The sequence below is a fragment of the Pinus tabuliformis genome, chromosome 7, assembly GCF_031772625.1.
Source record: "Pinus tabuliformis cultivar Carrire ecotype Pingquan chromosome 7, CPIR1, whole genome shotgun sequence".
NCBI classification, from domain to species: domain Eukaryota; kingdom Viridiplantae; phylum Streptophyta; class Pinopsida; order Pinales; family Pinaceae; genus Pinus; species Pinus tabuliformis.
In genome coordinates this window covers 44,580,586-44,595,163 of record NC_142293.1, presented here as the reverse complement: position 1 = coordinate 44,595,163, position 14,578 = coordinate 44,580,586, and the positions used below count along the sequence as shown (strand labels likewise).

The 14,578-nt window shown below is 34.3% G+C and overlaps 1 protein-coding gene across 1 annotated transcript; it reads left to right on the top strand.

Moving 5' to 3' along the window:
* Window positions 1-845: 845 nt before the first annotated feature.
* On the top strand, window positions 846-1,961 carry LOC149245147 (uncharacterized protein At1g24485-like). Its single transcript, XM_089437207.1, has 2 exons — window positions 846-1,296; window positions 1,463-1,961. The coding sequence occupies exons 1-2, from the start codon at window positions 1,055-1,057 to the stop codon at window positions 1,959-1,961; spliced, it is 741 nt and encodes a 246-aa protein (XP_089293333.1). The 5' UTR covers window positions 846-1,054.
* Window positions 1,962-14,578: the final 12,617 nt, after the last annotated feature.

Genomic DNA, 14,578 nt, shown 5'->3' with positions numbered 1-14,578 from the left:
TCCCAAAAATCATATCGTAAAAAAAAATCTTCTCGCAAAAATCATAGAAACTTATTGAAAAAAAACCATATCGTAAAAACATTAAAGTGCACATTTAAAAAGTTAAAACATTAAAGTGCACATTTAAAAAGTCTCGATCATTGTTTCTTCCAAAATGCGATAAGCCTTTTTCTCCGATAATGTATTAAGCCCTCTCCTCCTTTTCATATAATATTCAAGTAATAAAAGGAACGAATGGTGAGTTATATGATTAATAGGTACGGTGAGTTATATAATGGATCGGCTTGAAGTTATAATATACCTGTTAATATATAACTTTGAAACATTAAATATTGGTAATTCAATTTAATTCAATTTTATATAATATGATTAAATTAATTAATATGTAATGTTTGATTAATTTAGATTAAATTTAAGATCAATCGTATATATTTAGTTAATTAACATTTAATTTGAAATAATAAATTTCATCTAAAAATACATTTTTAAATTAAAAATTTAGCTTTTTACCTTAAGTAACAGAATTTTTAGAATTCTCGCAATTTTAATATACCAACAAGCTCATAAATGGAATTTTGCTTTGGCCAAATGTGGTCTAGGATAGCCCATTGGAAAGATAAAATCATGAAGAATATTTCCGAGGAGATTTTATTAACAAATTTGAACATTTATTGGGTGTAAAATCCAACAAAATATCAAGCTCCAAATTTTTAAATAAAACTAATTTTTCTGACTTTATTTTCTACATTTTTATTTGTCAAAATTTCTTCGCAAATCCATTCGTCAATGATATCCTTGGCCAATTAAATCATCACAAACATAAACAGATACTAGTTACATAGACGTCGGTGAGACAGCAGCCATAGGGAATCTCACTCGCCTCGGTTCTTCTTTGGATAGTCTACGCTACTTTCCGAAGCCTCTCAACAAGTCTTGCTATCACTTGCCTGTGCCATCCAACGTACCTTACCTCTTAAGACTCTGGTTTCTCATTGGAAATTACAGGGGGTACCAAAGTTTGCCAAGCTTTGCTTACTCTTTTGAGACAGCAGATATGTTGGCTATGGATAACATAACATTAACTTCATCAACGGGTGCAATTTATGATGAAAAAATCTTCGTCACTTCAGGCACAGTGATGTATGTCTGCTTGATCAGAACCTCCGACAGAGATGATCCCTTTATCAGTGGTATCGAGCTGAGGACCCTCCAAGACGGCATGTATCCACAGGCCAAGCCAGGAACAGGGCTACATGCACAATCTAGAATTGATGTTGGTGGAAATTCGACGGTTAGGTGAACATTTTGAACTTCAGATATTTATGTACGGAAATCTAAGCATCGTAATTAACGAGCTAGGAGTGTAGATAATAATTTTGTAATGAGAGGCAATTTTAATGCAAGTACTGGTATGCTTTATTTAATGATTTCGATGAATAGTTTTGTATGGCTAATTATGCAGGTATCCTCAGGACAAGTTCGACCGCACTTGGACACCAAATATTCATTTAGACTCTACTAATCCTAATTTCTATAAATCTGTAACTTCTGAAGTGAGCATCTCAACGAACAATACTGAAGACCTTCCCCCAACTGCTGTCATGCAAACGGCGTGGGTTGTAAACAGTTCGACCGGCGTAGATTTCAGTGATACATCGGTCCAAGGGAATCAATTACTACTGTTGTTGTATTTCGCAGAGGTCCAGATGCTCAACAAGTCGGAATACAGATCTTTTAACATCACGATAAATGGGGGAACGGTTTTTAAAACCATTACTCTCCCTCGAAACTATTCTGCCGTGGAGCAGATATTCGTATTCGTCTGCAACGGATCAAATCTTTTTTCACTCTCGAATCTCACTAAATCCCCTTATCCTCCTCTAATCAACGCTTATGAGTATTACGTTCTATTTTATACTCAACAGCCGACATATTCACCAGATAGTAAGTGCCCCGACTAAGCTTCTCTTACTTAATTACCAGATGATTCAGTGACTGACAGAGTAGTTCTCAAACTGCAGCTCAAGCTCTTGAGGCTATCAAAAGGAGTTTTAACATAAAAGATTGGGTCTCCGATCCTTGCTATGTCATCCCTTGGAAAGGGATCGGCTGTGATAACAGTTAAATTAAAGAAATAAAAGCAAGTTGATCATGAATTAATATTTTAAGATTAATATTTGGGACTATTGCAAATGGTGAATTGATATTCAATGGGATGGTGGTAACTTAATAAATACAGTTGTTTGAGTATAAGAGTGGGATTAAGTAAATTAATTTTAAATAAGGAGTTGGTGATGAGACTTGCTTTTATATTTTTTGTATTTTTCTCGGGTGTGTGGGTGATGCCTGTACACAGGTGAGACTATTTGGGTGTGTGGGTGATGCCTGTACACAGGTGAGACTATTTCAAAGCTTCCAGAAATTTGAAAAGGGATAAGACTACTATAAATTGATTCCAAACGCCAAAACTCTAAAAGACTTACTTTCATACTCCAATTATATCCTCCAATTTTACTGGATGACCTATAAGTGACTGAGAATCATAAATTGCTATTTAACGGTAACGTTCTCACGGCAAGAAATACATTTAACTCATAGAACATAGGTCTGACAGATAATGTGGGGTCCCAACTCGGAATCCCTTTGATTTCATGGAATAAAAATTACACAAATGCAATACTTTATAGAGAACCGAAAAGAACTATCATGCTTAAACAAGGCGGAAACACCGATATTCACATATTCCACGTGGAAACACTGGTATTCACATATTCCAGGCTTTTAGCTAATACATTATACTGCCTGATGCTCAAAGCTTCCAATATTTTTGTGATTTTTTTCCTTATAAGAGAGATCCCATAGCTGCTGCAACTTATCATTGCAGAAACTTTATTGCAGCTTCAAGCGCATCAAACGCCTGCACAAACCAAATGAATCAGTCACTCCATCTTCCGAAATGAAAAAGAAAGTCGGACTAAGTCGAATGATTCAAGATTCATGATCTCAAGATATTCTAAAAGTGATATTCAAGGGTTGGTAAATAATATGTCAAAGGAGTTGAATGGATTTTATGAAATAAAAGTTTGTAAAAGGCGTGAAAACAAATTTAATGGATTTTATGAAATAAAAGTTTGTAAAAGGCGTGAAAACAAATTTATAGGTAAAAGTGAAAACCCAAAAGTATTTTATTTTAGAATAAGAGTTTTTTTTGGGACAATACGGAAATTTACCCAGATATTTGGCAATTAGTTTTTTGGATAATTTATTTAGCAACTGATTTTTGCCATAATCTATTTAGGCAGGGATGTGTTGAAATTAAAAGGTGAAACTTCACAAGAATATATCAACCAGATGAATAAACCATCTAACTCATAATTTCTGTATCTCTAAAAATTATCGAACTCCAGAGAACTCACTATCTAATAATCGAAAAGTTACAAGCTTGTAAAGAACTAAGATATTTTAAGCTTGCCTGCGCTCCTATTCGACAGAATTACTGCCCCGAAGATTTGTAGTTGGGTAAAGGAATCTGGTCTGCTTCGATACGATTCAAGTCCTCTAACAGAATCTCGTAATGCTTCTTCACTTCCTGTGGGGTTTTCCCACCAACCATAGCAGCCACTTTGTGCCAACGGTCAGGAGTGTCCTTGTCGTAGATAGCCAAGGCGTTCTCAAACACTTTGTTTTGCTGCGAAGTCCACTTTGTTACAGTACCGCTGGAAGAAGCCGATTGACTACCCAGATTTCTTTATCTCTGGAAGCAACAACTTCAAGGACAAAGTTCAAACGCAAAGTTTAAGGTATGTTTACCAACCTTTCATTCATAGTATCTTCATGTAACAAACAAACGCCAAACTTAATAAACACGCCAAATTATACTCTATAATCTAATAGAATTATAGAAACAATGAAAAGCCCCAAATGTTTGAAATGCTACATGAGCACATAGATAGGTTGGGAGTTTCTATAGAATTGTACCAAAACGTAGAACCCAATGAGCAACTTCAATATAAAACTCTAACTAAGGATCAAAGTTAAATTCATAAAAGCATACTAAAATCAATGGCAAAATTTAGAAATGAAGACTAAAACATAGTACCCACTTCCTCCAAATGATCTGCTAGGCAGTAAAATCAGCGGGATTCTAAGCTAAAAAACCTGTATGAAATCCAGGGTTGTGAGAGGACGGGACACACGAGGGGCTCAGAGGGGCATTCCAATTGATGTTTTCTATCAAGGGGCGAGGAATGCAGTTTGCATTGGACACCACGACCTCTTGTGTTCTTATAAACGGTGAGCCAGTTGTCGAATATCTGATACTTTACTCGAATGAATAATGAGTAACTCGTCTTAGTGTATACAAACCACACGATGAAGTCTGCATCGAGACAGTAGGAATCAGAATCAGAAGAGTGTCGCTTTCAACCATTAGAATCCACTAACGTGATTCTTTCTGAGCTGCAAATCAACAACACAATAACAAAAAAAACCAATATTTATTGTGTTATTGACTTATTAATAAGCAAAATTATATATGTCCACACTTGGATAATGCACTGGTTTAAATCCAACAATAAGCGTATAAAAAAACATCATATACACTCAAACTCAAGTCAAAGGCTCTGCATTCGAGTTTGTCTACGTCCATTATTTTTAATAAATTAAAGCTGTGATGAACCAATTTGTAATCAGGCTTAAAGGTGGAAATCCAATGTCTCTCTTCTACTAACACAACTTTGATGGTTGGTTTCCTTTGTTTATGTGGTCACTTCATTCGGGATTGTATTCTTTGGGAATCGAGTGATCCTGGACCATGTTCAGAATCTAGTATCTATTAATAAAGAATAGTTTTATATTATAAATCTAATAAACCATTTAAGAAAAAAGTAAGAGTGTTGTCATTGGAATTTTGGAATAAAACTTATTTTTCTGTTTCTTAAAAGAAAACTCTAAGCCAACCCATCCAGAGGACTTCGCTGCTCGATGACAAACAATTTGATCCTCGAGTTGGGCTTGCTAAGATTAGCTTTAGAAATATAGGTCGACCGACCTCGCTTCATACTAGTACCGATATTCTAAGTATTTGTTAGCAAACGTTGAATTTTTGCACTTTTGAGAAAAGTGCAAAAGCAAGGTTAGAACAAGCTAAAACAATATCGTATATTTTATTTTATTCTTATCAATCAAGGCCAGACAAAAGAATACTATGAGAATCATTTTATGCCTTGGACAGTTACACTATCTTACTTTACAGTTACCTTAATCTGCTGCAAATTTATAGATACTGTTTTTGTTGTTCTCATAAATCACTTCGTTTTTAGTGGTGCTTGGTCGAAACTCTTAGAACATCTGGCTTTGGGATTCTCTGGTAAAACCCATTTTGGAGCTACAGCACAGCTCAACCAACAGACGCTGTTTTTGGTGGGGCTTGGTCGAAACTCTTAGAACATCAGGCTTTGGGATTCTCTGGTAAAACCCATTTTGGAGCTAGTAATGGTAAACTCCCGCAGGTTTAAAGCTACAGCACAGCTCAACCAACAAATGGATGTCTTCATCAAACCTCATGGATTCTTCATTGTATAAGGCAATTGATAGTAAGTTTGTATTCACAACTTAGCAGGGCTGACAAGGATTTAGGTAATCTGCTTTATATAACAAGTTTTTTAATGATATATCTTTAAATTTTATATGTGTATAAAGATGTTAAGGAGGCTACAAACCATTACATTATTATAACGAAATATTTATTATGAATTTAACATTGTTATACAGGAAAATTACATCAAGATAGTGAGAAAATAATATTTTTCTCAATTGAATTAAAGTTAAATATAGTTGAACTAAAACCTATATTTATAAAACAAAAATTAACAATAAATTGTGGTCAACCTAAGACTTCGTAGAATTAAACTATCCATTTGCAGGTATTTTTAAAGATCTCAGAATTAAACTATCAATTTGCAGATATTTTATATGTGAAGATAAGTTAGCTTGAAATTCCTTGTTGCATATAGAAACATTCCAGATTGATATTGAATATTAGCAGACAGATAGGATTAAATAGCTACTTTGTCGCTGTAGTGAATGTAGATGAGGACGAAACTTTGCAGAACTATCCTTGATAATTTAGAACTTAGAACTAAATGTGGTAATAAAAGATAACTTGAGAATGATTAGAATATTCCATGTTGGGAAAATATTGCTGAATATTCCTGAGTTGAGAAAATATCGCTGACTGATATAACTAGGAATATTTTTGTAGGAATAGTTTTTGCAATGAATTAGTGGATAAGAAGGCTTGATGTTGTTGGACATAAGGGAATATCTTTTTCATTAATTTGTTAATCTTATAATTGATTCTAATTGAAAATATTATTTAAATTTGATATCATAATTTTTTTTAATTGATATTCATTAATAAAAAAGGATTACATAGTGATATAAAGCTGGACCATTTTCTACAAGCCAAGACAATATCATAAAGAACATAAATGTTCAGACCATATCCCTTGCAATAAAGAGCTAGAGGCAAATTCAATACACCATAACACTCATTTTTCCACCAATCATTGGGTAGATAGAAGTGTTATCAACAAGCATATCCTTTACAGTTGAGAGATAGAGACATCTCCAACACGGTATAACATTAATATTGTCATGAACCATTCGGCAAATGGAAGTATTACCAACGAATATTTAGTCAAAGTACCATGTATGGCAAGACTGCAAAGACATAGTTGTAACACACATAAAAGATAAGGCACTACGCGATAGACCAAATTCACACCAACAACGAGCAACATAACCATCCCATAGACAACATGTGCACACATTAGGATCCAATTACTGATGAACATGATGAAATCAAAGCCATTCTAGGACGCCGAGCCCATAGAAAACCTAGGAATGAAGCACAGTGGTGTTTTAACATACAAACTTGATACACATTTGAACTATAAGGATCACCTACATAACACCAATTAGTAGCGTATATGAGATCCAAATCCTACTCACACCAAAAATCTTAATATTTAGGAAGGGCACAAAAACCACCTCATACCAAACAAATTCTATGTTGTGAGAAACAAGAAAGACATCTACAATGTTGTATCAAGATTTTCAAAATGGTGACAAAAAACTTGAGAGCAATTTCTAGTCTTGATTAGATGAAATGATAGTGTGGTTCTGAGCACTATCAACCAGCGGATCAATAGGATCTCTAGGGGGATCTCTAAGATCACTAGAAGCTGAATCTAACACCAGAAATATTTGCACTGGAGCGAGTCTAGAATCCACATTATCTAGGGAAAAGCTTTGATTTCGTAACACCATGAAAGAATGTTCTAGTTGATTCATAGGAAAGGGTTGAATTATTCTGAACCCAACATGACCATTTCCTCCCCTCCTTATCATCATTCTATGACGAGGAGGCATTAGAACTATGGCAAGTGAGTAGTGAAGACAACTATGAGAACCTTGATTAGAGAAACAAGATAACAGACAGAGCATCGATCCTTGAACCCCTGATTGAAAGACTAACAAATCATCCCCCAATTGCCACACTAGAGGACCAAATTCAAGTAAATTACCCAATTCATTACAACATAGACACAAAACCCTAAATTACCCAGAGCCATGACATACCATGAAGGTTACCAATACCCAGATTAAGAACTAGGTGATTTTGGCATCCACAACACACAATGTCCTCAGCAAGGTGGGAACCAGAATAACTAAAATGAATTGCGCTATAAATAACTGTAAGTATCCCCAGTAAAAAAGCTTAGAGTATTCCAAGAACATAAACTAGATACAACCAAACAAATCCCTTTCGAGATACCAAACTTTGGCAATCGGAGCAATAATCTTCCTAAATTCAAACACACACTATAATAGAACTAGGTTATCAACAAACAAAGCGAATGTTGTAGAAGGAGATGAAATACCTCCACACTTGCATCAGACTATCCAGAAACAATGGAATTTAAGGTATGGATGCAAGCTCAACAATATACCCAATCTATGCAACATGCAAAAGAGAAACCAAGAGCAGCGACCTCAAATGAAATGAGACTAGGTGAAGGATGTCGAGGATGAATCCTCAACTCTACTCCCATGTGTTGGAGTCACCATTACTGTTACACCAAAACCCGCAGGTGTTAGTAAACAGACACATCGCTAGATTTAAGCACATGCCACGAAACACACGGGAGCGTTGGATCAACACCACCATTAACAGGGAGCACAACAATCTCCCCCCTCAATGTGAGCCACGTGTGTTTTGAACTCGAGACCTTTGATTCTAATACCACTTGTTGGAGTCATGATTTCCGTTACACCAAAACCCGTAGGTGTTAGTAAACAGACACATCGCTAGATTTAAGCACATGCCACGAAACACACGGGAGCATTGGATTAACACCGCCATTAACGGGGAGCACAACACCATGTTGCACATACCTCCACCACCTTTTGTAGGGAAAACCAAACACTCCTCAGTATTTCAAATAATGGGGACCCTTTCCATTAATTTTTGGCTAAGCATCTTTTATGATTTTCATTTAAGTTAATTGTTTTACAATTTTATCATTTTTTCATTTTCGTCGGATTTATGTTTTAATTGTTTCTTTGAATCTGATTTCTTATAAGCTTTCCATTGATACTTGTTTTGCCCCATTTGGTCCACTGGTTTGTAAATGACACTACTTTGAAGTTTGATCATTTTCTCATGTGGATTAAAATTCTAAATAAAATGTATAAAATTTCAATTTTTGTAACTAATTAAGTTCAATAGTGATTCATTGTAAATATTGACTTTTAATTAACTTTTATTAATTTTTCATTTTCTCACTAAAAGTCCTACAAAATGATTTAACTAAATCATACAACCGATGAAAATGCATTTCGGATCTTGGTAATTTATTCCAATTTATTATTTTAAAACAAATTACGAAACTCAGAATCTTAAAAATTTCAAATTGACTATAGTTCAATTTGTAAGATTGATAATTCACATAGCCTCACTCATCTTTATTAATTTAATATCCCCTAATACCACAATCATGGGAAACATATTAAAAAAATCTTATCCCAAAAATCATATCGTAAAAAAAGCTTCTCGCAAAAATCACAAAAACTTATTGCCAAAAAAACCATATCGCAAAAACATTAAGGTGCACATTTAAAAAGTCTCGATCATTCTTTCTTCCGAAATGCGATAAGCCTTTTTCTCCGATAATGTATTAAGACCTCCCCTCCTTTTTCATGTAATATTCAAGTAATAAAAATGAACGAATGGTGAGTTATATGATTAATAGGTACGGTGAGTTATATAATGGATGGGCTTGAAGTTATAATATAGATTTTAATATGTAACTTTGAAACATTAAATATTAGTAATTAAATTTTATTCAATTTTATAAAATATGGTTAAATTAATTAATATATAATGTTTGATTAATTTAAATTTAATTTAAAATTAATGGTATATATTTAGTTAACTAACATCTAATTTGAAATAATAGATTTCATTTAAAAATACATTTTTTTAATTAAAAATTTAGTTTTTTAGCCTAAGCAATAGAATTTCCAGAATTCTCGCAATTTTAATATACCAACTTTAGAAGCTTATAAATGGAATTTTACTTTGGCCAAATGAGACCTAGGATAGCTCATTGGAAAGATAAAATCATGAAGAATATTTATGAGGAGGATTCATTAACAGATTCGAACATTTATTGAGTCTAAAATCCAACAGAATATCAAGCTCCAAATTTTTAAATAAAACTAATTTTTCTGAGTTTATTTTCTACATTTTTATTTCTCAAAGCCTCTTCTGAATGCAAATCCATTCGTCAACGATATCCTTGGCCAATTAAATCATCACAAACATAAACAGAAAGCTCAGATTTCCTTCTCAATTATTTATTTAATTGAATTTGATTAGATTTTTTTTAATTCCAGATTTGGCATTTTGATTTTATTTTTGCATTTTAATTTTGTTTTGATTTGATTTTGCAGGAAAACAGTTGAAGAGATGAAGAAAAAAGAATCTCAATCAACGAGAAGGCTCCAACAATACAAGAATGTAATTTTGAGCCAATAAAATTGATTGAACATATTTCTTCTTCAACAAACTTTCCTATTTTGAATTCCTTTGTAAATATTATAAATAATAGATTGTAGAAGGTAATAGGGGCTTCTTTCCTCTGCAATTCTGGAATTCTAAAAGCAATTTTGTAATAAGAATTTAGAGTTTTAGGTGGGAGGAGTGAAAATCTCAGATCTAGGGATTGTTGAAGATTTTTCTTTTGCATTCTGAATTATGTGTGATGGATAGAGTTTCCACTTCTGCAGTTCTTGTTGTAGCAACATAAATTCAAGCATTGTAAAGGACTGTTGGAGACCAGCGGAAGAGAAATAGGTTCAATAAATTGGCATTTCTAATACTACTACTTTAAATACTAGTTTCATTTTATGATAGGAGGAATGTGTCATTTTATTCATATTTGTGCACTTTTGTTGGTATGAATAATTTGTCTCAATCATATGTTGTTATTTATCTCTTCTCTTATGGGTTGAATTTTAATTTCTGAGTAACTATTTACTCAGAAATCTTTCTTTTAATAATGGTTTAACAAATAATAATATGTTGTGAATTTCTTCTTCATATTATTGTTTAATTATTTGAATCACTGATTAAATAATCAATATCATTTTGTGAACTTCTTCCTAAATGTTGTTATTTGATTATTTCAGTTAAGAGGTCTCCAAATAGAATGTGTTCTGGTATTCATAATATCAACTTATTGAACTACTTCGTTAGCCTGATATTCATTATAATCCAAACATATTTAAATCCCAATCATTTAAATATCTTACTCTTAGTTGGGTTAGATCTATATCTGTCTAATTGAGATAGGATTAGGATTTAGTTATTTTTGCTTGCATTATAGAATAAGTTTGCATTTAGATTTAATGTTACATTATTCTAAGTTTTCTTCCCAAAGAAGCGAAATTTAGTTGTGGCTTGGTTGAGCCCTAGATCAGCTTAAGGATCACTTTCTTCCCTAATCAACAAGAGGGCTGATATGATATCTCTTCTCTATTGGTGAATAAAAGTCATATTTTAAAGCCATTAGAGATTGAGAGAAGGTAACTAGACCTAGTTGAACCAATCAGAACCACCATTCGCAACGAAAAATGAGTTGCTTTAAGGTTGAGACCGGGTAATTATCCCCCATCTTGTTGCAGCAAATTTCGAGGCTTCAACATTTTGGCGCTAGAATGAGGGCTTGAAACTTGTTGTCTATTGGAGCCTTTGTATTCTAAATTCTTATTATTTATGATGATGACTCCTATTGGACTTCTAATTTGGAGTTGTATCCATGGAATTGCATCTTCCAATGCTCCACCCAAAGTGGTAAGGCTCTTATCTCAGGTGAAGTTTATTGGTAAGAGAAATTCTTCTACTTTTAATCATGCCCTTCAATTTATTAAAAAAATTTCAAATTATGATTTTCAAATAATTGATGAAGGCATTTTATGCAAAATCTTTACTCTCATATTTGCGGCAAAAGCCAGAAATTGGTGTCGAACTCTTCCAGTTGCCTCAATTCATAGCTGGGATCAATTTGTTACAATGTTCCTTTGTAAATTTGATGTCTATAACTACGAACAGGTATGTGACGATTTTGAAGATTTACAAAGATTCGAAAATGAATCTTTGATTGATTTTACCATTAGGTTTCGTTTAAATTGTTTGAAATTTAAAATTGAAGAAAAACCTGCAGATGAGGAATTATTAGATTGTTATGAACATATTTTCTCTCTTCCTCCCATTCATAATCCATGTGAAAGTATTTCAAGCTTTGTTCAAACTCCTTCCAATTACATTAACACAATTGAGAATTCCAATATGAAGATGCAAACAAATGATGATGAAGTGGCCTCTATTATGTATGATCAATTTTTTCATTTAGTGCACACTTCTTACAGTATTGATAGTGATCAAGATGCACCTTCACATGTCAGTGAATCTCAATCACAAAGCTTGGAAAATTTTACTACTCAAATGCAAGAAGATACTAGTGATAATATTGAAGAAGATACCACTTTGAAATCTGAAAATTACTGTGTGTTAAATTTACAAAATCAGTTAATAAATCAGCAAATACAAGCAACAATCAAAGTTTCCAATAACATGCAGCCTGCTGTACAAATTTCTAAACTCTTGGATGATGAGAAAATGCCAAATTCAAGACAGCAAAGCAACATTCTTCAAGTAAGCACAAGTACACAAATGAATGATCTCAAATCTGAAATTTACAATGAGAAGAATGCACAAGAGTTCTTAAATAAAGACACTTTTATAGCCATTGCTTTTGATTCTCATTTTTCCCTTTATCCTGATATTTTTGCTAATAGCAATTTATCCTCTTTTAACAGTAATGATATATTAGAAAACAAAGGGGCTGATCTTAGTGAATTGCCAATTAGTTTTTATCAAAATAGAGAATTAATTATTCATCATTCTTTTGGCATTAATGAACATGTGCTTTATATTCCTTCTTGTTTTGATACATTGGATAAGATTGAGGGGAATTCTAATGAATGCCATGAGGTCATTTATGATAGTTACTTTGACATTGAGGACATTGATTTTTCTACTTCACTATTGAATCCTTATGATAAAAATCTAATGAAATGTGAAAATGAAGGACACTCTAATTCAAAAATTATTTCAAGCAGTTTTCATTTTCAAATAATTAATCATACTAATGATTTCAGCATTCAGGAAAACATTCCAATTTATGATTTATATGATGATTGTTGGGTAGCAGACCCCCCCCATAATGGTTTTGGGGCTCAAAGTTCGAAATTTTGGGTAAAGGAATGGTAAAAGCTCCGCGAAATGCATGGAGTGCAAATTGTAATGGGTTAAGTCCAAGGGTAGTCTGCCCTAAAATGTAATGGAGTAATCTATAATGTGTCGGCTTGCCCATGGTCCACGGACCATGGGAATGTATAAATAGAACAAGGATCTAGGATTAGTAGACAGTTTTTCGAATGATAGCTTTGATGTATGGATTTGTGAAAGCGAAAGTGCTCTGAGTTTGTAAGTTCAAGTTGAGGGCAGTAGAGGGTAGAAGAGGCTCTGCAGCTGTGTGTGCAGAGGCCTGGTAGAGCCCGCAACTATGTACACGGGCCCCTGTAGTTGAGTGCGCAGGGAGGAAAGTGGAATGTACTGAACAGAATATCAATAAAGATAAGTGTTTCTGAAATATTGTGTATATGATCACCGATCTGAATGTTTATGCTTATGTTATGATTTTATGAAGTATATTTATGATTGCGCGCACTGGGTTTAAGTGTTAAATGTTTTCTTAAAGACAATAGGGTATAAATCAGATCTATAATAACAAATAACAGTAGTAAGACTAAGGACCTAAGATATTCGCAAAAGTCCAGACTACTGCACAGAATAGCAGAAGGACATAGATTGGGTTGTGAATTCTCTCGTCCTCATTAAGACATCCCTAGGGTGTGGAAACCTGGTTCCAACACCCTCCCATACTACCTCGAGTGAGACTTCAATCCGCGCTTCGCGGATTGTTGCCGAAAGGGCTGGTAGTATGAGATTTTGTTTGGCTAAAAACTCTTCCGAACCTAGGTCAGAGCCCAATAAGCCAACAAATGGTTTCATTGCCAGGATCGGGATCTACCTAAAGGGATGTCTAATGCCGGAATGCTGGAACCATACAAGGAAAGAAGTTGAAGATTGATGGGTCGGAGGGTTTATCACTGAACTCGTGATAGACGCAATTATTGGCAACAACGAAGTTGCAAAGAAGTTTCCTCAAAAGAATCGCGAGCAGAGAAAGCTTTAAAAGGATTGAAGGGTTAATTTTACCACTGTGAAGGAAGTGGAGCGTGTAAGAGTTACGGTTTAGTATGGCGAACGAAATCAAGTTGCATGTATTCAAAGGAATTGGAAACAAAGATCCCGATCAATTTTGGTTCGTAGTGAAAGCAGTATGGGAAGCGCACGGGGTTACAGATGATAACATTAAAAAGGCCACATTAGTGAGCGCGTTGCAGGACCGCGCGTTGACATGGTATATTAAGCACTCCAGTGATCATCTGAATGCCAGAATAGCAGAGATCCAGGATGCATTGAACAAAGAGTTTAGTCGACCAAAATCAGAAACTTAGTCGATCATTGGATTTAAGGAAATTGCGATGCTTCCAGGTGAGACACCGTGGGATCTGGATCAACACCTGAAAAGTATGATCCGTGAGGCAAATATGATGCTTTCAGATGCGCAGCACCGCGCTTGGTTTGTGGCATCCCTAACACTGCACCTAAGGACGGCGCTGTCACAACAAAAGATCTCGACCTAGGCCAAAGCATTAGAGATAGCGATGAGGTTGCATGAAACGCCAATACAAGATCCTGGGTTGGGAGTCCAACAAATCCACGTGCAACTGCAAAATCTATGTTTAGAGATGCAGAATTTGAAGAAGGATAGGGTTTCGTGGCCAGAAGTATGCGAAGAGGTGTGGTGTATAAAATGTA